Source organism: Alternaria incomplexa, assembly GCF_024043165.1.
Source record: "Alternaria incomplexa strain BMP 0042 chromosome Unknown scaffold_4, whole genome shotgun sequence".
Lineage (NCBI taxonomy): Eukaryota > Fungi > Ascomycota > Dothideomycetes > Pleosporales > Pleosporaceae > Alternaria > Alternaria incomplexa.
Genome location: NW_026249853.1, coordinates 1,168,468 through 1,190,366, shown reverse-complemented (window position 1 = coordinate 1,190,366; position 21,899 = coordinate 1,168,468). Strand labels below are relative to the sequence as shown.

General features: G+C 54.3%; 9 protein-coding genes across 9 annotated transcripts; 4 read left to right on the top strand and 5 right to left on the bottom strand.

Annotated features, from left to right (window-relative positions):
- Nucleotides 1-288: 288 nt before the first annotated feature.
- On the top strand, nt 289-1,789 carry J4E90_003603 (uncharacterized protein; the record flags this gene model as incomplete). The annotated part of the gene is made up of 2 exons (XM_051433171.1): nt 289-537; nt 617-1,789. The coding sequence occupies 2 exons, from the start codon at nt 289-291 to the stop codon at nt 1,787-1,789; spliced, it is 1,422 nt and encodes a 473-aa protein (XP_051293069.1).
- A 415-nt stretch (nt 1,790-2,204) lies between these two features.
- On the top strand, nt 2,205-2,958 carry J4E90_003602 (uncharacterized protein; the record flags this gene model as incomplete). The annotated part of the gene is made up of 2 exons (XM_051433170.1): nt 2,205-2,663; nt 2,731-2,958. 2 exons carry the CDS (start codon nt 2,205-2,207, stop codon nt 2,956-2,958), a joined length of 687 nt encoding a protein of 228 aa, XP_051293068.1.
- Nucleotides 2,959-3,203: 245 nt separating this feature from the next.
- Nucleotides 3,204-4,240, bottom strand: J4E90_003601 (uncharacterized protein; the record flags this gene model as incomplete). The annotated part of the gene is made up of 2 exons (XM_051433169.1): nt 3,204-3,291; nt 3,348-4,240. 2 exons carry the CDS (start codon nt 4,238-4,240, stop codon nt 3,204-3,206), a joined length of 981 nt encoding a protein of 326 aa, XP_051293067.1.
- Nucleotides 4,241-5,364: 1,124 nt separating this feature from the next.
- J4E90_003600 (uncharacterized protein) lies at nt 5,365-7,602 on the bottom strand (the record flags this gene model as incomplete). The annotated part of the gene is made up of 1 exon (XM_051433168.1): nt 5,365-7,602. One exon carries the CDS (start codon nt 7,600-7,602, stop codon nt 5,365-5,367), a length of 2,238 nt encoding a protein of 745 aa, XP_051293066.1.
- Nucleotides 7,603-8,264: 662 nt separating this feature from the next.
- On the bottom strand, nt 8,265-10,660 carry J4E90_003599 (uncharacterized protein; the record flags this gene model as incomplete). The annotated part of the gene is made up of 2 exons (XM_051433167.1): nt 8,265-8,606; nt 8,657-10,660. 2 exons carry the CDS (start codon nt 10,658-10,660, stop codon nt 8,265-8,267), a joined length of 2,346 nt encoding a protein of 781 aa, XP_051293065.1.
- Nucleotides 10,661-12,361: 1,701 nt separating this feature from the next.
- On the bottom strand, nt 12,362-13,791 carry J4E90_003598 (uncharacterized protein; the record flags this gene model as incomplete). Its single annotated transcript, XM_051433166.1, has 5 exons — nt 12,362-12,683; nt 12,733-13,127; nt 13,181-13,305; nt 13,361-13,456; nt 13,512-13,791. The coding sequence occupies 5 exons, from the start codon at nt 13,789-13,791 to the stop codon at nt 12,362-12,364; spliced, it is 1,218 nt and encodes a 405-aa protein (XP_051293064.1).
- A 766-nt stretch (nt 13,792-14,557) lies between these two features.
- On the bottom strand, nt 14,558-15,160 carry VMA11 (v-type proton ATPase 16 kDa proteolipid subunit 2; the record flags this gene model as incomplete). Its single annotated transcript, XM_051433165.1, has 4 exons — nt 14,558-14,600; nt 14,648-14,733; nt 14,781-14,978; nt 15,026-15,160. 4 exons carry the CDS (start codon nt 15,158-15,160, stop codon nt 14,558-14,560), a joined length of 462 nt encoding a protein of 153 aa, XP_051293063.1.
- A 537-nt stretch (nt 15,161-15,697) lies between these two features.
- On the top strand, nt 15,698-19,597 carry J4E90_003596 (uncharacterized protein; the record flags this gene model as incomplete). Its single annotated transcript, XM_051433164.1, has 3 exons — nt 15,698-18,515; nt 18,565-19,427; nt 19,478-19,597. The coding sequence occupies 3 exons, from the start codon at nt 15,698-15,700 to the stop codon at nt 19,595-19,597; spliced, it is 3,801 nt and encodes a 1,266-aa protein (XP_051293062.1).
- An 834-nt stretch (nt 19,598-20,431) lies between these two features.
- On the top strand, nt 20,432-21,299 carry J4E90_003595 (uncharacterized protein; the record flags this gene model as incomplete). Its single annotated transcript, XM_051433163.1, has 3 exons — nt 20,432-20,518; nt 20,589-20,696; nt 20,754-21,299. 3 exons carry the CDS (start codon nt 20,432-20,434, stop codon nt 21,297-21,299), a joined length of 741 nt encoding a protein of 246 aa, XP_051293061.1.
- Between the last annotated feature and the right edge of the window lie 600 nt (nt 21,300-21,899).

Sequence of the window (21,899 nt, the reverse complement as noted above, 5' to 3'; positions counted from 1 at the left end):
TCGCCATGTCCTATCATCGGAGTAACGACATGATGCCCCAGGTAGCCTAATCTGCTGCATCGAACCCCGAAGGATGACCCACCACCCCTCAGTCACGCCGCCTTGAGGTTGATCAATCATTCGGTACAAATATACGCATTCCGAGCCCGGGGGAGTATCGTTCGTCACACCGCATCCGCTTGTCCTTCAGTGCTGGCACCTAACAGTTCACGTATTTAAGAGTTGATCGCAATCCGTCCCGAATCTCCAAACCTCCCTCCGCTGCCTTCCCCAATCCTCGAACCCACCATGAAGCACGAACGCGCCACGCTTCCGACACCTACATCGTCAGACTCTTTCTGGCACAGCGAGCCGAATGAGTTTCTACTGGGTCACTGTACGACAGAGGAATTGCCCGCCGAGGCTGACATCGTTATCGTGGGATCTGGTATAACCGGCGCAAGTGCTGCGAGATATCTTTCGGAAGACGAAAGGGCTGCTGGCAAGAGCGTTGTCCTGCTCGAGGCCCGAGAGGCATGCTGGGGCGCTACAGGAAGGGTAAGACGACCGCGTCTATTCTTCGTACTCAAGTCGAACAAAACATATGGCGCACACTTGCTGACGGTCGCGCAAACAGAACGGTGGTCACTGCCAACCTCTCCTCTTCGACCGAAGCAGCGACGTCGCTGAATTCGAACTCAAGAACGTCGCCGCAGTCAAGTCCTACATCCAAGATAATGGCGTCCCTTGCGAGTGGCGAGACGTTACCGGCTGCCGCACATTCTGGACTGAAGGAGCGATGAAGGAGGCTGAGAAGGAGATCGAGCATCTCCGGGAGATCGCTCCCGAGATCGCACGCCACGTCACCATTATCAAGGACAAGGAGGAGCTGAAGAAGCATCGCGTCTCGCCCGACTGTGTCGGAGCGACGCTGAGTGAAGGAGCTGCGAGTTTATGGCCATACAAGCTAGTCACATTTGTTCTCAAGAAGCTCATCAAGACTGGCCGGCTCAACCTACAGACTAAGACTCCCGTCACTGAGATTACCTCATCAGATGGTACGCACACCCTCCACACACCCCGCGGTACCATTAGCAGCAAGACCGTCATCCTCGCAACGAACGGTTACACATCAGCCATCTTACCTCACTTCGCCGATCTCATTGTGCCCTGTCGTGGGGAGATGTCAGCCCTTTTCCCACCTGAAGGATCGACCCTTCTCCCCGACTCGTACGGCATGGTTGGAGCTCTAGGTCAACCGGAGAACAACGACGACTATCTCATCCAGCGCCCATTCGAGGGCGTTCCAAATCCCAGTGGTCACTTGATGTTTGGTGGCGGCCGCGGAGCTGGAAACTTCCCAAGCATAGGCATCTCGGATGACAGCGTGATTGACGAAGGCTCCGCTGCATATCTCCGCGGTGCGCTGTTGAAGGTCTTGAATTTGGGAGGGCAAACCGAGGGCTTACATGAGCTTAAGGCTGCGGCACAGTGGACTGGCATCATGGGATATTCTCGTGACGACCACCCATGGGTGGGCAAGGTGCCCGATAGAGACGGCTTATGGCTGGCCGGCGGATACACAGGACACGGTATGCCAAATGGTACATTATGCGGCAAAGCAGTTGTCGACATGGTACTGGGCGAAAGCGACGGCAAGGACCTGACCGCCGTGCACGAGGAGATGGTTCAGAAGGGAGACATCCCCAAGAGCTACATCATGACAAAGGAGAGAATTGACCGGGCAAGGCAGATGCTTACGGTACAGCAACAAGATGCGCAGGGCGTACACATGAATGGCGTTGTATAGATCTCAATGACAATAGTATTTCGTTCTCTTCGCATTGGCGTACTCGTATTGCGATCGTTGAACTTGCTCATCTCATGATCTTGTGATATACGTGTAGAGCAATGCTGCCGGCCGTGGAGCCATCATCACTATGTTTGCAGCACAAAGATGGCCTTTAGATCAATCGGCGCGCGGATATTAGCGTCTAAGGCGTTCCTCCGCTTACAAGGTTCCCCACTGGAGTACCAAGCCCGGCCGATTACCAATACCCTACTTTCCATGATTGCGCTCCCACAAGGTCTCAAGTATACAGGCCTATATCAGCGTTAATCACGAATAGTCAACATACCCATACCACTACATCACTACCCGACCAACGTCTCATCTTCGTTGACAATTGCACCTGCCAATACGGTCCCCTACGCCAACCTTCAACATGCCAGCAAACTCACTCCCTTCGAAGTTCGGAGTCATCATCTTCCCCGGCTTCCACCTACTCGACTATGCCGGCCCCCTAGATGCCCTCAACATCCTCTCCGCCGACCACCCTCTCACGCTCTGCACCATAGCCGCAACACTAGACCCAGTGCCAACCCAGAACTCCATGCAAGACAAGCAAGGCTCCCAGTTCTCACAATCCATAGTCCCAACTCATACATTCGACAACGCACCGGATGATCTGGAGGTGCTGCTCCTCCCAGGTGGGCTGGGATCGAGGGGACCAGGGAGCGACAAGTGGATGAAGCCACAGGTCGAGTATCTCAAGAGATTGGATTTGAGCGGCAAGGGGAACATAAAGTGGGTTCTCACTGTTTGTACGGGTAGTGAGATTCTAGCTAGGACTGGCTTGTTAGACGGTAGGAGGGCTACGACTAACAAACGCGCGTTCGGCGATGTAAGTGAACTCACCTACTTGTTATCTCCTGAACTCACTTCGGACATGTTGCTTACGCTTCGCGAAGGTCAAAGCCAAGCACCCAAATGTCGAGTGGGTTGCAAAGGCTCGTTGGGTTGTGGACGGCAATATCTGGACTAGCTCTGGTATCTCGGCTGGAATTGATGTGACATTTGCGTGGATTGCGGAGGTATTTGGCGAGGAGGCGGCACAGTATGTGGCGGATCGGAGTGAGTATGAGAGAAATGTTGATGCGGGGAATGATCGGTATGCTGAGCGATGGGGAGCTGTGTAGTTAGGTAGAACGACATACGCATGAAGAATGAGGACGTGACTCTATGGGCATAGCATGCATCACCTTGCATAGTATCTCTGGGTAGTGAAGTTGTTCATCTCATGTGAAATTAGGAATCTTGTCTATAATAAATATCGCTATGCTGTAAAGGCTATCAAGGTCGTGACGCTAATATGATACGGAGTGACCGCTGCAACAGACGCAAACATCTATACATCTAAGGCTGTCGACGAAGAAGGAAAAGGCTACTTGCGGTTGCGGAAAGCAGCGAAAGGAGGGAAGAAGTACGCAGGGTGGAAGCACGTCAGCACCGTGCAAGCGATAGCCAACATCCTGAATAATATTAGTATAAAGTCTTTGCGGTAAGGATTTGGACCAGTGAAACTTACATTCCATCGAGGAGCAAGAACTCCTTCTCATTCCTCATGAGCGAGTTTCCCCATCCACCAGCCATCTCGGGCAAGCGGTAGATACACCTGATAAGCACAGTCGTGTACGCGAGGACGATCATCCAGCCAAACAGCTTAATCTTAGCCAGGCGCACAGTTCCCGTCTCCTTATCCATTTCATACGAGCTCTTCTCGCCCATAGCCTGCTGGTTTCTCGCCTTGCGGTACCGGAACACGTAGACGACGACAAGAGCGCCACACACCGCCATGGTGACGACCTGGAACGCGATACCGGCGACAATCAGGTTGTTACCCGCGTCGATGAGCGCCTTGTTCGTTGTGCCACCCGCGGCCGCCATACCACCACCGCAAGCTTGGAGAACGATAGAACCGAAATCGCAGCCAATGAAGATCCAAGGGTAAAGACGCGGCTTGAGCAGCGAATGCTGAGGTCCACAGTACAAGACAAAGTGCTTGAGCGTGAGGTAAATCGCAGCAGCAACGAAACTCGGGCCCAGAACCAAGCAGCAAATCTGCAATTTGAATCCAGACTCGCTCCATGGGTTGTCATTCATGATGACACGGCCCGCATATCCCGCTGCTTCGAGGAAGGTTCCGACGGCCAGTGCGGCAGTGTAGGTCCATGTGCGGCTCAGAACACCCACGACGAGCGTGCCGATGCAGAGGATACCGAAGAGGGCGCAGAGGAAGGCGTTGGCGCCTAGATTAGGGCGATACCCGTAGAGCGTTGCGAAGACGGGGCATTCGGGGCTGACTTCGAGACATTGACGGAAGTTTCCTTTGGGCCGGTCTTCTTGTGCGGATACGACGACGAGGAGTTGCGTTGCTAGGGCCAAGGCGGCGATGAGGCCGGTTCGTGCGTGGGAACGCATGGGGGGCGAATGTGCAGGGACGGAGAATGCAGACAACGATAGACGACGAACGAAGATGTGGGATTACCAGAACGTCACTCTACAAAAGAAGAGCAAAGATCCAACACGAACGGAAACGCGGGCGAACAACGTGGGTAGGTGGACTAATTAATCCCAGCAGCCAGCGCCCTCGCACTCGCAACAGCCTAGCCCTTTATCATGCACGTAGTATACCCACCGACCGTATACACCGTGTTTGTGCTGCCAGACGGCGCCTCTAATCTCTTTTGCCTCGCTAGAACGGAGAAGGCTCTAAGCGACGCAAGTCTTGCCGTGCTTGACCGCGCGCCATTGGCTCAAGGCCGCGGCTCCACCCAAAGTCATTGACGCTCACGCCTTGGCCTCGTCCGATGCATCTAAGCGAGGGCGTGTCGCGACCCGGCGGATGGGTCGTGTTGCGACGTCTTGTACCCGCGGACGCCGTTTCACCGTTTTCGACCGCACGTGGTGCGATAAGGATGGGGGCTCTGCCTTCCGTTTGCGGTGGCGGGGTGCGAGGCTTTCGCTGCTGCCTTCATTCTCTATCACATGGAAGGAAGGCCTGTGGATGATGGGGGGGCTAGTGGCTTTGGGGGTGTGGCGTCGTTCGGCTTTGGTTGTCGGGCTGCCGTCTTCCCGGTGGTTTCTTCGTCTATCATCTGTTTTTCGTTTCGGCTGGCGAGGCTTCCGTCTCTAGTGTTTTGGAGGCGAATACTCGATGCTGTTTGGTTCTTGGGGCGAGACTTTTTTGCACGCGCACGCGCATGACGGGCGTATGCTTACAGTGTGTAGGTGGTCTCTATGATGAGTGGTTGCGTGACAGATGACATGTAGTTGCTTACTGGTAGATTGCGCTAGCCGACTTGGCTTTCATGACCGTTGCTTCCACATGCGTACTCAACGGTCGCTTTCTTCCTCACCAATCATTATTCTTGGTCGGATTCGCGGGGCTTATGGCTTCCGCTAGTCTTCAATGCAACATATACGATGGATGTTACCGATCGAATTCGTGATTCATATCAATACTACGCCTTCAAACTCCGCCCAATGCAAACCCGCTTTCAGTAAAGCACCCAAACTCCCAATAATGCCAGAAGTCAATATCTTCAGCCTGCCACATCCTCAACCCTAACCCACCGCTCCTCCAAAGCAAGAACCACCAACTCCTTTACGCTACCCAGACTCTCCTCTCTGCCCAGCGCGACAGGACACAGTAGTTCGCTGACATTCTGCAACACCTTATACATTCTCATAGCCTTCTTCTCCACTTTCTTCTTATCCACCTCGCCATGTTTAGAAAGGACAGGACGAGAAGAAACGTGGTGTGGTGCGGAAGAGAGAGCAGCGAGGTGGTTGAGCAATTTATGCAGGAGGAAATGCATCCATACGAGGTTTGTCTTGGGGTGGAAATCGCGCCAGACGTCTTCTTCGGACTCCTCTGTCGTTGGTATCGGTGCAACGTCTGGTACCGTTTCCTCACTGTGTTTCCTGGGCGATCGCCGAGGCATTTGTGGTTCGTCATCGCCCGAGTCGAAGCGAATGTGGGTGTTCTTCCTAGGTGAGCGGCGGGGTGTGACTGGGGCTTGCTCTGGCTCTTCCTCTTCCACATGTTCCTCTTGCGGTATATCCAACGGCTCGTATTGCAACGGATTGTCGAAGAGTGCTGCGCCACGCATATAGCGGTAGATCTCATATTGGTACTCTTCACTTGCATCGCCTTCGAAGAGCGCGGGGTCTTTGTTGAGATCCAGATAAGCAACGTCGACCATCTCCTCACTCGCAGATGCGGCTGTGGAACTGGAAACATGAGACATAACAGACGTCCTGCGGGATCGGGATAATGAGGCGAGGATATCTGCACGTGACAAGGTGTAATCGATGACAGTCGTATCGAGGCCGGTAAAGCGGAGTTTGCGTCGCAAAGGGTCTTTGATCGAGGGCTGCAGCACGTCTCCACCTGAACGTGAAGACCGAACGCAGATGTTGCCCAGATGCAAGTCGCGGTGCTCGAATTGGCACGCCTCTTCTGCCTTGCCTACGCTGATTGCTACCCCCCAGAAGACGTCCCAAGCTTCCCATATTGACGACATGCCACCTGTTTCCATGATCTTCTCGACGTCCGTACCAGCGTCTTGCATCTCTACTACAGCCCAGAGCTGGTACTCGTCGTAACTGGTCTTCTTGCTGGGATCGGGGAATTCACTCTTCTTTCCGCGTGGCCGCGCCTTGTTCCATTCCTTCCACGCATCGTTGAAAGACGCTGAAGGTCTCCCCTGCACAATCGTGAGGTCGCGGAAGACGGTGAATCCAGGTATGTGGATGAGATTTTGAAGGAGCTTAACCTCAGAAGCAACATCATCAACCTGTGACTTGTACGCGTCGTCCTGTTCACGCTGCTCCATCTCTTTTTCTAACTGCGCTTCGCGATCTCGAACCGCACGAGTGTGTAGCTGGCTTGGTAGGGGAACAGCTGGTGGTGTCTTGAGCGCTACGAGTTTGAGCACCGACTCCTCCTTGAGACCATTCGCAGGTGATATCGCAGATAACCGATATACCTCTGAGAACGAGGCCTCTGCAATCTTGGTAACTTGGAAGTGCGGCTCCAGCTCGTCTGACCACTCCTGGAACCCTATAAGCTTCTTTCTATCGCTGAGCGCCAGTAGTGGCGAAGCATAGGCGGTGTATATGTCTTCAGGTTCAGGTGTCGGCTCGGGCGTAGGAAGGCATGCTGCCTGTTGCGTCGAGGCTAGTTTTGAACGAGCTGAATCCGTGGGCACTGGAGGCTTTGCAGGTGTAGCTACTATATCCTGGGCGACGATAGTAGGAACCACGCGTTTCTTCTCTTTCTTCGGTTTCGGGATCGATCGAGCCAGTTCGTCAACGTTGTGTGAGGCATTGTGTAAGGCGTTGATGTTGCGATCGCTCAGCACCTTTCGCGGTCGACGTGGCTCTTTGAGCATATTGACTCCATCCTCCTTGGGGCCCTTGATAGATAGAGCCTGCATGCTCTCGTCCAGTGCATCTTCGAATGGGACGACATTCTCCTTTGTGGTATCCTCGTTGCGCCCAGGCTTCGTTTTGCGTGACCGCGATCGTTTCCTTAACGTACCCTCATCTTCCACAGGTGATGTTTTCTCTATCCGTAGTTTGCTCAATCCTTGCTCCAATACTGACACATCGTCTCTTTCTGGTTCTGTTTGTCGCCGGAGGTCACGTGTCGGGCCGCTAACCGCAATTTCCTCCTCGTTCTCTCTGTGCGCAACTCCTTTCTCTGGTGACAAGAACGTTGTGAACGCAGTCCGCCCTCCATTCCTCTTCTTTCCGTATACAACTTTTGCGGGCATCTTCGAGGGCCTGAGCGAATGGTGTAGTCGGTTGTCGATTCGTTGAGGCTCGATGGAGGTGCCAGGGTTTGGAGGGGTCTCCACGACGGAAAGTTTAAGCGAGGCGTTTCCACGGCAACAACCCAACGCGTGGGCGAGACTTCCTGAATCACGACATGTCAGGGGTCATCATGCGCTCGAAGGATGACGTAGTTCGTCAAATCAAGCGTTTCACTCGGATCAAGACCAGTAGTAATAGCACGGCAGCGACAGTTTAGAGAACCCCGCAAACGATTCCGCAGGATTAAAATTAAAATCAACAGGTACTCTGTGATGTTACAGAGGCCTCCTAGCACCTCCCAATGCGATATCAAATGAACGCTCTTCCAATTGAGCGTCTAAATCGTGTACATGTAAAGTGAGAGTCCAATCTCCCTTCTAGACCCAGAAGCAGATTGCACGAAGAAGTTGCCCAAGTGACCGGCAGACGGGCAGAAACTGGGTAATGGGACTAAACGCTGGAGACAACAAGGCGAGGGTACTAGGCAATCGGACAAAAAAAGAAACATGGTCCTTGAAAAGCGTTGGAAGGGCCTGAGGATGTGATGTTGAAACAATTTGCAGCCAAGTGAATTTTGGTGATTGATAGGTGAGTGGTTTCGGGGATCGAGGAACGACGGAGCTCAGTTGTCGCCACTGTCAACTTCAGCTGGCGGTGTCTCAGCTTCCTCTTGCAGTATGGGTTGCGGTATGACACCGAGACTCTTGCGTTTACTCTTTCTCTCTGAGTCTCCGTCTTTCTTTATGCCATTTGTCTCGGAGGACGCAGAAGTAGGGCTCAGAGTGCTGCTCGATTTCTTGTTCGGGGCCATGCTCGAGTAGCCTACGGTGAGTTTGGATGTGCTGTCGTTGTTCTCGGACTTGTCGGCAAAGTCTTTCCACTTGCGCCAACCGTCAAAGTCGATGAGCGCTTGCATGCAGCCCCACTCCTTGACTTTGCGTTCAAGCCAGACAAAGTTGACGGGCTATGACATGTGTTAGTATGAATCTATTGATACAGGACATGAGTCCTTACCTTGGTCAAAAAGTCGTTGCAGCCAGCCGCCAGAGCCTCGTGTCTGTCGCTCTGCAGCGAACTGGCTGTAAGCGCGACGATAATGACGGGGCTCTTGAACATGCCCTTGTCACCGAGGCGGTCATCCTCACTCAGCTCGTCTTTGCCGTTGCCCTCTGATCCAAGTCTATTGTTAGGGGCCTCACTACTGCCACTGCTGAAGACGCCGATACTGTTGACACGCTCCAACCGTCGAATCTCCTTGGTTGCCTCCAGACCGTTCATGACTGGCAGCTGAATATCCATGAGTACCAGATGGAACCCGCCGGCCTTCCACTTGGTGACTGCCTCTTTTCCGTTCATTGCACGCTGCCACCTGACCTTCAGACGCTGCATGAAAGCACCCAAAACTCGCAAGTTAATGATGTTGTCTTCTACAATCAACACATTGATGGGCGGCACTGAGCCATCCAAAAGACCGGCTGGCAAACTCGGTGCTTCCACCGGCGGCTTTGGTCTCCGCTTTTTCTTATTGTTCGGTTGGGGCGATGATATGCGCGGGGTGGGCGGAGTCGACTCATGGAGGGTTTGTGAGTGAGAGATGGGGTCGGCTGAAGCGGGCGGGGTGGGTATCGCGTTGTTCGAGGCGGCAGAGTTCTTTGCTTCGGAGGCGGAGGAGTCATGGCGCGGCCGGTTTGGAGGGCGGACAGACGTGGCAGAGGAGGGGATGCCGCCGCCGAGGGTGGTTGGCGAGGCTGTGTGTGTTCTAGGGTATTTCGGTCGATGGGCATGCAGCGGCCCTCGTCTGGTACCGCCGGGTGAGGGCAGTGCAGGCAACTGTCCGGTGTTGAGCACAGCTATCGAGTGGGGCGCATGAGGCAGGGGCATGCGGGCCTCATGCGGCTGGCCCGAGGCAGCGGGAGAAGGAGCGACGACGGGCATGGGCGGAAAGTACTCGGTCTGTGGGTGGACGCCATCTTCGTGGTGGTAGTAGAAGGGCACGCGTGGTGAGGGCTTGGGGGTCCTCCGTTGGGGCACGTCGATGATGAGGGCCTCGGTCACGTTCTGGCCGCCGGGGAAGTACGCATCCAGGGTGCGACACATGTCCTCCTCGGGGCCCAGTGTGCGGTCTCCTCCCCGCTGGTTGTCGCGCGGGATGATGCGCAGCGTGACGTCGGGCGAGTCGAAGCTCCTTCCCAGCGAATTGGCGTACTTTTTGAGAATCATCTCGCGGACGTCGTCGACCAGGTCGTCCTCGCGGATCTGCACCAGCGTGGCCGAGGCGCTGGGCCGCTTGACCCAGATCTTGCGGTGCAGCATGCCAGCGCTGAAGTTGGCGGGTGCTCCGCCAAAGTAGTCGGCGACGGTGGGCGGGCCGGTCTGGATGGCAGCCTGGGGGATGTCGGGGACGAGCAGCTTCTTGATTATCTGGGCATCGGTCTTGTTGACGACGGACTGGCGGCGGACGAGCGCGGGCGATGGGTTGTGCGAGGTGTCGTTGCTGCTGGCGGGGACAGGCTCGGTGGTGGTGTGGTCGCTCGGGGCGGAAGAAAGCGACGATGGCTCGGCGCGGTTGAGCTCGGCAGGCTGCTGCACTACGGGGTGGAGAGGCGTGGGCGCCTCGAGAGTCACCTCTGGCAGGACGACAGGCACGTCGGCAGAGGGCTGGCGCTGGTGGTGGCTTGCGGTGCTCGCGATGCTCGTGCAGGTCGAGTGTCGATCTCGCGAGGTGTTCAGGCTGCCAGTGCTGCCGTTGCCGTCGGCCTGACTGTCGGCGGCCACTCCAAGCACATCCGACCTGACCATGCGCGGATCAGCTGTCTTGTCGTCGGGAGTCTCCGCGCCAGACACCTCGGGCAGCTGCTGCAGCGAGATGCTCTTGCGGAGGGAGCTGGTCGGCGGCAGGCGCGCATGCCTCTCGCTGCCATGCGAGGAAGTGAGTGAGCGTGCACTGCTCGACGTCGCGCTGCTGCGTCTCAACAACTTGGACCGCGCATTCTGCAGCCGCGTCTTGATACTGCTCATGCCAGCAACCAGCCGGAGGCGCCCAGCATGCAGTTTGGAGATGCGCTGCGAGGCCGTCGTGGTGCGGGCGTTGGGTAAATAAATGGCGGCCTGGCTGCTAACGAAGCTATGGGGTGCGCTTGGCCTGGCTATCCATCACTCGCCGGTAATCCAAGAGGGTCGTGATGCGGCGGGCACACCAGAAAGAATAGACAACTACGATTAGAACAAGAAGGAAAGGGGCATGGATCGATTACTACAAGACACGAAAAGGAAATGCGTCGTGTTGTGCTTCTTGCAAGCAAGTATTACCATGTTAATCTCAAAGCGCGCTTGGGCCTTGGAAAGAGGAGCGCATTCTCCATGCCCCCTCTCACTTATGCCGCCCAACTTCCAGGCCTGCCACCGGACTGTCTGCCCAGTCTGCCTACGTAGTTATCATGCCATCAAGGCCCTGAAGTGTCCAAGACGTGTTTGAACCCAATGGCAGCAGCGTCGTGCATCACAGCTGAGCGCCTGAACTCTGCTTCACAGGCTACCCCAGCGCGTTCATCGCCAGCTCATCTCCACCTCACCTCCTATCTCCTCTGGGCCGCCTGTACTCCAAGGCGTAGCCCCTCTGCACCCGCACACCCATCGTCGATTCCTCCGGATCTCGCGATGCAGCCTTCGCCACATATATGCACCTCGTTGCGATAACCTGATATACGGTACGGTCTATGCCAGATGTGGTGTGGCTGGTGAGGGCACCACCACAGCCCATTGGCTGACATGTGCAACCGCACTTCCTAATACGTCGCTACCATACATAAGTAGTCGCCAACTGCAACGCTTATCACGAGATGCGACCATTATATTCAGACTTGACGGACCTACTCGACTTGTTGCGGCGGTCAAACACCATCAAAGTTTATAGTAGAGATTGATGTCACAGTTATGTTCCGTAGCTACGTCAGCTTATTGTCGCCAACTCATTCACCACGGCATGATATATCACACTTTTGTCCCATCCTTCCACATACGACCACAGGATCATGAAATCAGCGCTTCCCGTTCGCTCAGCGGTACTTAAGCATGATACCGGCAGATTAGTACTCGGGTGGGTGACCACCGGGGAATCCCCGCTGTTGTATGTTTTTGCCATCTTTTTTGCCATTTTTTGAACACGTAGATGCGTGCGTTCACACTTCCATCACTTCATTCAAGAAGAAAATCGAGCACTCTGGAGCCTACGTTAGTGGCGGTGAACCCACTTTGCATGATTTCATGTTGATGTAGGCTGCAGACCTGCTCTTTTTTTTCCGTGTATGAGGTGCCATACACTTGCCTCCTTGAATGACGGCAGAGAAGAAGTGAAGACAGGAGCACGAAAACCAACAAGGGTGATTTAGTAGTGAACGTTAGCAATGCTTGTACCTCATACATAAGATACGTTCACATTTCATAGAGCTGGTATGCGCTTCATACCAAAGCGTACCGGTATCGCTTTCAGCACGTATAGCGTGCGGGCAACGGGGAAACTCGTCATAACAACAAAATACCCCACCAAGCACAAAGCCCCCTTCGCCTTCCATTTACAATGCTTCGTGATGGACCCGGGTTGCATATCCAATGCCATCCCTCTAGCCCTCTGTTCGATTCTCGATTCTCAGGCTCGACACATCATATCCAAGGCGACGACCCGTTCTCGGGCTTCCCCTTGTGAAGCCCAAAGACTTAGACCTAAAAGTCCTTGAAGCTCTCTTCCCACTTGTCGCTCAGTTCCTTGGTATATGGGTCTCTCTTCTCCGACTCCGGTTCGTATTCATCAAAGTTGCGTGTGTCAGCGGGCCCCCTTAGATGTGGTACAATGGGTCCCTGGACTTCGCGGTTGTACAGCTTCTGCCAGTCAATGTTCTTAAACCACTCATGTTGTTTCACACGTTGAGCGCCGCCTGCGACGTTACCCAGTCGCTTGGATGTGTCGACGGTGCAGAGGCCGGAGATGAGGTCGCGTGCAGTGGGGGACATGGCAGAAGGGAAGCGCACGCGTCCCTCTACGATTCTACGGGATGTTAGCTCTCTTCTCTCAAGTATCATGGATGCTTGCGTACTGCTCGTAAATCTTCATTGGGTTCTGGTCCCAGAACGGTGGTTGTCCCACGAGGAACTCGTACACCAGGATACCAAATGCCCACCAATCGACTGCTGTGCCGTGGCCTGTGTTCCGGATGACCTCGGGTGCCAGATACTCGGGTGTACCACAGAGTGTGTAGGTCTCTCTATTCTCTACCTTCTTAGCAAACCCAAAGTCCACCAGCTTGAGGTGGCCTTCGGCGTCTATGAGTATGTTTTCGGGTTTTAGGTCGCGATATGCGACGCCTTCCCTCTCGTGGAGGAACTCTAGGATAAGGACAATCTCGGCAGCATAGAACTGTGAGGTGGGCTCGTTGAAGCGCCGTGCTCTCCGCAGGTAGCTGAAGACTTCGCCGCCGGGGCAGTAGTCGAGCTGTTCACCATGTCAGTCATTGACGAGCGCTGGCGATAGGCGCCGCTACGTACCACCATGTAGAGGGAATCCAGGGATTGGAAGCTGGCAACCATGGTGGTTATGAACGGGTGGCCAGCCACTTTAGCCAGAACATTGCGCTCATTCCGGACGTGCTCGACTTGCTTGAGCCGAATGACTGGGCGACGGGCGTCAGTAGATGCAGAGGGCGCATGTCGAGGGCGCAGACGTACCATCGACTTTGCGCAGAATCTTCAATGCGAAGACTTTGTTCTCGTCGCCCGCCTTTGCGTCCTTCAATCGCACCAGCCACACGCGCGCAAATGTACCTGACGTAGAGTCAGCGTCCTGTCCTCGTCTAGCGGCGTGGACAAGTATGCGCACCGGTGCCGAGGGTCTTGATCAGCTCAAAGTCTTCCTCGCGCAGGACCTTGGACGAGTGGCCGACGGGCTTCTTCTCCGGGTCAATGTCAATCTCGTCGTGGCTGAGCGTGTGCTTTTGCGCCTCCCATTGCGCCAGGTGCTGCTTCTCTTCCTCGCGCGGCCGGTCCATGGCCGAATCGGTGCGGTCGTGTAGCGGACCAGAATGCGACGGTGAAGAGGCCTCCTTCTTGTCCCGGTGGTGTTGCATGGGGTGCAGCATGTTCTTGAAGGTAGTCGCCATGGTGGCCGGTTATGCGCCTGCGACAACGGGGTAGGGGTGCGAGTAGTAGGCGCGATCGAGGGGTCGGGTGGGTTGCTCAGGTGCTGTCTTGTCCGGAATCAGTAACGGAAGCAACTCATGGCAGCAGGCACAGGCAGCGGCGGGGTCAATCGTCGGGTTTGTAGGTGCGTAGTAAGCAAACGTATCGTGAAGGGCAGCCTGTGGTTAGGCGGGTCGGCCGGGCGTGTAGCACTCGACGACCGCGGCCAAGGGGCACGTTGGACTATAAAGCGGGCGCGACCAGGTGCATGCATGGCGGGGGCTTTTGATCACTCACTCAATGACGCAGGGCGTGGGGACTGGGCTTGCAACAAAGCCGACTTAAGCCTGATGAGACGGCACGCCGCTCCACTTGTCGAGTACGAACCTGATGTGTTTTTAACTTTCCGATGTGAGCAAACATAGTGCCTTTTTAGGTTCCTGTTAGCTACTGCTTAAACAGACTTCCCGTACTCGGCCGCACCAGACGTAATTGCACGCTATCGGCCGACGTTCTGCCATTCTGCCTGTTCATCTCATTTCGATACGAATTGCCATACGAGGATATAACATGCTATTCGACTGTACTAGATATGCCCAAACTCCGAAAACTGTAACTCCAAGTATTGCATGGTCGTCAACTATATCTACACCATGTAGTCGTACAAATGCCCACCGCCAAGTGCGTCTACAACGTGGGAGTTGAGTGTAGACGCTTAGAAGAGACAAGTCTTGCGTGATTTGCAGCTCAGCCACTTGCTCGGGTGTTGAGAATGAGGGCGACAATGAGTCTGAATATGTTAGTTGTTGGCTGGTCGCATCGCTCCGGTGGACGTACCCGTAAAGACCCAGGACTTCGGCGAAAATGAGGATGAGGACCATGCCGACGAAGATCCTCGACTGGCGCATGAAAGAGCGCACACCCTACATATGTCAGTGTGTGCCGCTATTGTAGGACCAATGCTACCTACGGCGTCTCCAACGATTCCAATCGCGTAACCCGCAGCCAGGCCGGATAACCCGACTGACAGACCGGCAGCCATGTGCATGAATCCAGCATACAGCGAGTATGTGTTGTCCGGCGGCGGCTTGATGTCGCTAGCGATGAGGACGGATATGACGAGGGCGTAGACGGCCAAGATACCGGACATGACGATGGGGATGAGCGACTGCCCTTGTTAGCCGGAGCTTCCAGACACCATAGACAGCTCCTCACCTTCATAATCAGATCTGGCCTGTATGTTCCGATACCAGCGATGCCGATACCTGCTTTGGCTGTGCCATAGGCAGCTCCAGCACCTGCTGCCGTTAGCTCCTGCACGTCCAAGCGGTTGGGTCGGGTCTCGTACATCCAAAGATCATCTGGCCGCGGTTGGTATATTAGTTCGACAACTACGTGGGAGAGGTGCTACTCACAGCAAACGCGATTCCGCTCTGCGTCGTAGGTTAGCTATGAAGTCATCAACACGGCGTGGCACTCACCATGCCAAAGAACGGCGCGAAGCTCGGCGCGAGCTCATTTGACGACATGATGCCTGCTCGGGTGGTGCGCAGGTCGGGCGGGTGGTGTAGTAGCGAGGGAGTCGACGCGTGATGGGTGAGGCGTTGAATGATTGATAGTCGTTGCGCTGGGCGTTCGTAGGAGAATGGCACTAGGCTGCTTCGGGGGGCAGCACGCCCCAGCGCTTCTAATACACACGATCGTGGATACGCCTACACCATACCCGCCCATTTCGCACCTACACCACCTCGCATCTTCACGTATCTTCATTCAGGACGGCCCTGGGTCCTCGCTGGGCGGCTTCAACCCTTCTTGCCCCAGTCGCCCTCCTCCCCTCGGCCACACCCCGCGGCACTGCACCCCGACCAGGCAAGACTGCGCAGAGACATGGCCGACTACGGGAACCACCAACGTCCAGAGTATGCGCGCGGCCCCAACCATGGCCAGCCCTCCGGCGCACGGGAAACCGCCTTCACCAACATCTTCGGCGCCAGCCCCCAAATGGCCGGCCGCTCGCAGACCATGACCTCGCAGTCTCACATGCGCATGCCCGACAGAGCTGCCACCATGTCCAGCCAGACTGCCGATATGATGCAGCGCGCCCCGCCCATGCGCCAGCCGGTCAATGGCTATGATCGTCGCCCTCATCCCCAATACGACGCGCGCCCGGGCAGCAATCCCGGAGAGCAGCGGCCCATGGACCCCCAAAATGCCTACAATCGCCCCATGCCAAACGGCTACGGCCAAGACCCACGATACCACCAGGGCCCTCCGCAGCCTCAACGCCAGCCGCAGCCGCAGTATCTCCCCCAGCCGCTTCGCCCGGAGCGTCAGCCATACGGACAGCCCCAGCGCTTTGACCCGCGAACCTCCCCTCCAGGGCAGCCCCCCTTCACCAAGCCCATACCAAACCGCTTTCCCGGCCCACCGGGCCCTGCAATGAACGCTGACCCGTATCGCTCGCAATCACTAGCTCTGAACCCGCGCCCGCAATTCACCCCTGGAGGACCTTCTCACCCCTCGCAAGCAAACACCTTCCGCCAACAACCATATATGAATCACATGGCACGGACTACCGCCCAGGGGCGTGTTGTTCCAGAACGACCCGACGAACGGACAATGTCTATGACCTCTTACACCAGAGACCCCGAGCACACTCAGACAATGAGCGGCAGGATCATACCAAACCGAAGACGAGAGTCTGGCGGATCAGAAATGGCACCTGGAGCGCCCGGCCAGCCCCAGCATATGAACACTGGACTCCCGCCAAATCCCAGGAGCATCAGCCAAGGCAGCGTGCCAACCCAGTCCCGCACCATGTCCATGGCATCGACCGTTGTGCCTCCGTCCGAACGAACCAACACCATGTCTTCGATGACATCGCGTCCTGATTCCACCCAGACTATGGGTAGCAACGCCAGCAACAACAGGACCTCTAACCAGTCCATGACCTCGCTATCACAAGGGCAACAGGTTCCTGCCGCCCAGCGACGCGCGCCGCTCGTGTACCCCGCCTTGCTATCACGAGTTGCCGAAACCTTCCAGGATCGAGTTGGACTAACAGAGAAAGAGAAGGATGGTCTGGTGTACAAGAGTGCCTTTACCGGCGCAGACGCGGTTGACCTTATTTCGTTCATCATCAAGACGACGGATCGTAATCTAGCACTGCTTCTCGGCCGCTCTTTGGACGCCCAAAAGTTCTTCCACGATGTGACTTACGCTCACCGGTTGCGAGATTCGACCAACGAGATCTACCAATTCCGCGAGACCATGGTAGAGGATAAGTCCGAGATCAACGGCGTATTCACGCTTCTCACCGAATGCTACTCTCCCACGTGCACCCGCGACCGGCTGTGCTACTCCATTGCTTGCCCCCGCCGCCTCGAGCAGCAGGCTCGTCTGAACATGCGCATTCAGCCAGGTCTCAAGCGTGAGGAGTCCAGGGCGAGTTTGCATGAGGACAAGGACAATGAAGAGCAGAAACTCTGGATCAACACTGTGCCCAAGGAAGTTTCTGAGAGTGTGTCTGAAAAGGAGCAGAAGCGACAAGAAGTCATCTCTGAGCTCATGTATACTGAGCGCGATTTCGTGAAGGATCTGGAGTATCTCCGAGACTTCTGGATGAAGCCTCTCCGCAACCCTGCGACTTCACCAATCCCTGAGCACCGCCGGGAGAAGTTTGTCCGCACCGTCTTTTCGAACTGCCAGGAAGTCTACATGGTCAACTCGCGCATGGCCGAACAGCTTACGAGGCGCCAGCAAAAGGAACCCGTGGTTCGAAATGTTGGAGACATCTTCCTCGAGTACGTGCCACATTTTGCGCCCTTCATAAAGTACGGTGCGAACCAGCTCTTCGGTAAGTACGAGTTTGAGCATGAGAAACGCACAAATACCGGATTCGCCAAGTTTGTCGATGAGGTAGAGAGAATGAAGGAATCGCGGAAGCTCGAGCTCAATGGTTATCTTACCAAACCAACAACAAGACTGGCCAGGTACCCGCTGCTCTTGGAGAATATCGCAAAGTACACAGCCGATGACAACCCCGACAAGGAAGACATTCCCAAGGTCATCAAGATTATCAAGGAGACTCTGTCAAAGGTCAACGTGGAATCTGGAAAGGCAGAAAACCATTTCAATCTAATGCAGCTCAACAAGGACCTCAAGTTTAGGCCTGGAGAGTTTGTGGATCTGAAGCTGACCGACGAGAACCGGCAATTGGTGTTCAAGGGTACTCTGAAGAAGACTCCCACTGAGACCACTGGTGACATTACCTGTTACTTGTTCGATCATGCAGTTTTGTTGGTCCGGGCGAAGACTGTCAACAAGCGCGAGGAGCAGAAAGTCTACAAGAAGCCTATACCTCTGGAGCTGTTGGTCATCACCCAGATGGAGGAGGTCAATCCCAAGTTGGGCATATCCAAGAGACCATCAGCCAACTTGATCGCTGGCAAGGCCATTGCCGCTGCTACTCCAAAAAACAATGACCCCAAGCAGCAAGGATACCCTATCACCTTCAAGCATCTTGGAAAGGGCGGTTACGAGTTGACACTATTTGCCAGCACCCCCATATCTCAGCAGAAATGGATGGAGCACATCGACACACAGCAGCGAAGTCTGAGGGAGCGAAGTAATATCTTCACTAAGACGATCGTCAACGAAGGCTTTTTCTCTCCGACCATCAGAGTCACCTGCGCTGTTCCGCTGGGTATGTATCTCATCATTCTACTAATAATCTCGATACTAACTTTTGACAGACGGTGGTCGCAAACTGGCTCTTGGTACGGATGCTGGTGTTTATGTCGTGGAGCGGAAGCCAAAGGATGCCTCCATGCGACCTCGTCGTGTTTTGGATTGCAAGGGTGTAACCCAGATCGAAGTTCTCGAACAACACGCAATCGTGCTTGTGTTGGCCGACAAGACGTTGTATTCATACTCGACAGAGGCTCTGGAATCCGACGAGACCCAGTCCATGGTCAAGCGACCACGCAAGATTTGCCACGCCAACTTCTTCAAGGCCGGAATCTGCTTAGGGCAACAACTGGTGGCTGCAGTCAAGACATCCGCGCTCTCGACGACTATCAAGGTGTACGAGCCAAAGGAGCAGATGGGCAACAAGAACAAGAAGTCAGGTTTCGCGAAGATGATGCTCTCCACGAGCGGAGCAGACCAGCTCAAGCCCTACAAGGAGTTCTACATTCCCACCGAATCGACATCGATACATTTCCTGCGATCCAAGCTATGTGTTGGCTGTGCACGCGGTTTCGAAGTTGTCAGTCTGGAGACGCTTGAAACGCAATCGCTGCTCGACCAGGCAGATACCTCGCTTGACTTCGTCGTACGGAAAGAGAACATCAAGCCAATTCATATTGAGCGTATGGCAAGCGAGTTCCTGCTATGCTACACAGATTACTCCTTCTTCGTCAACCGTAACGGCTGGCGGGCGAGGCCCGACTGGAAGATCACTTGGGAGGGCACACCACAAGCTTTCGCCATCTTTAACCCCTACATCCTTGCCTTTGAACCTAGCTTCATCGAAATACGCCATATGGAGAGCGGCGGTCTGGTGCACATCATTACAGCCAAGAACATTAGATGGTTACACACTTCGACACGAGAAGTAAGTCAATCACATAAGATCATATTCGTACAAAAGCTAACAAAATCCAGATCCTGTACTCCTATGAAGATGAACTCGGCACCGATGTCATTGCCAGTCTTGATTTCTGGCAAACTGCAAACGGTGGAAAGCAGTCGCTTGATGTCCAGCGCTCATACGAGAAGAGCTAGACTCGACAGTAGCCCGCAACAAAACCTTAACGTCGAGCCTCTACCCTCGAACATACGAGCACGAAACCAGTGGCAAACGCATAATCACAGCCACACATGCACCATCTTTTCTGCTGACGACTGCTTTGCGGTTCTCTATGTCATCCTACTTGTCAGCGGAGGCATGCGACATTGTGGTCAGGGACAGCTCAGGAAGTGCCTCGACCGAGCCGCGGGCGGTGGCGATGGTTGATCACGTTGATTATTACTCTCCTTCTCTGAGGTCAAGAGGGGATAATACATTTGTATCATAATAGACTCGCACGGTGATTGATCTCGTTGGGGTTTCCAAAGGCAACTAGGCTCAAAATGTGTTGGAGGCATACCAGGTAGTAGTGCGATTGTTGAAGACATAATCTGAAGATGCGATTTAGCGAGTTTGATTACGTTCTCTTTCCTATTTGTCATCTCTCTACCTCAATCCTGAAGAGTTATGTTTTGGTATTATGGCGGAGCCTTTTAGTTCGCTTCACTTGCTCGCATCCCGACACCATACCCGAGATGCGGATTAACCGCCATTACCGACGCTGGAAGTGGGTATCTCCACCGTCACTAACACTATGGGAGGTCTAGTCGGATAACGTGTTCCTTAGTCTATGGCTAGCTTCATGGTCGGTCCTATTTCTCAAACCATCACATGACGGGGTTCAGCTCAGTGTAGTAGTACCTCCGATGTCGTTCCTTGTCACTATACTGCCGGAACATTATTATTCTCCTACCGGCATCTATCCACTGCTTCTTCACCGATCACACGGCCAAACAACTATTTGATTCGAAAGCATCGTTGCTAGAATCATGGCTCCCGGTGTACTGTGGGTTGCTTCACGCGTTGTGAATCCTGATAAACTTTCTACTGAGAAGTTCTGCGATTGGTACGAGAATGTATGTACTTCGATCCTTCTTCACGAGCAGTTTGCCATAGAACCACGAAGAAGCTGACAAGAAATGAAAGGAACACATCCAAGAAGTCATCAGCCTTGGCGGCGTACCTTCCGGTGTACGCTACCAAGCCATCCAACCCCAACCACCATCGGTCTACAGCAACGAATTCCCATGGCTAGTACGTCCCCAACTTCATAACCACAATGACCCCTATCTAACCCCCAAACCCCAATAGGTAACCTACGAATTCCCCGACCTCGCCTACAGAGAAAGCGAAGACTTCAAAAACATAGCCGGCAAGAACCCTCCCAGCCAAGAACTTATCAACACAATCTACAAAAACTCCGCCTTCGCCATCCGTTTCTACGAAGAGATCCAGGCCGTCAAAGGAGCCACTTCATCCCGGACTAAATTCGTCATCTCGGCCGCTCTCCAACCACCCAAAGACGCTTCTTCAGATGCAGACTTCGATGCGTGGTACCGCGAAGAACACCTTCCGGTTCTTTCCCGCGCACCGGGCTTTGTGCGCTCGCGCCGGTTTAAACTAGCCGCTGCATCTACGCTGGAGGACTTCCAGTTTGGAGATGCGATGGATACGGCGCCGAGGTATTTGGCGTTGCATGAGTTTAGTGGGGAGGTACTGCCTTGGAAGGAATTGGAGGCGAGTGGGCAGACGGAGTGGGCGAAGAAGGTTATGGGGAGTTTGGTCAAGGAGGAGGTTGGGTTGTATGAGGTTAAGAGGGTGTATAGTGAGGAGGAGTGGGGGAGTGTTGGGAAATAGAGAGGAATAAATGATTTGTACATGTTTTGACTTTGTCTTATTGAAGTTGAAAGTGTCGTCTACGAACGGCTAGTAGACTTTGGTTGCAACGATATTCCTTGCGTGACTACCTAGGCACGTCTGCTTGTAAATGTAGATTGGTATCATTACCTAGCTATCTTCCCTATTGGCTGAAGGGTCAACGTTATCTGATATCGCTACATTTGATCAGAGCTGTCCTTCGAGATCGCTCCTTAGCTTCTCAAACATCTGCTGCCCCATGTGCGTCCACCAACGCGGTATGTGAATTCTTTTCGGTAGTAGCATCTGAGTTCAAGCTGTTCCAGAGTTTGCTCGGTTTCGAGAAAATACCGTTTGGTACACATCTTCCCACTATATCCAATAGATTGTAGACTGCCTGGACTTGGTTCTCGCGGGCGATAAGAATATCGTCTTCTCTGTACATTATCCTCGCCAATGCATCGGCATCCAGTTTGGTACTTCCCCACTTCAGGACGATCTTGAGTGCCTCGCTAACTGGAATCCACATATTTTCGCATTCGTTTTCATGCGACATGTGAAGTTTGCTAGTTCTATCTGATTGCAGGTTGAATGCCCATC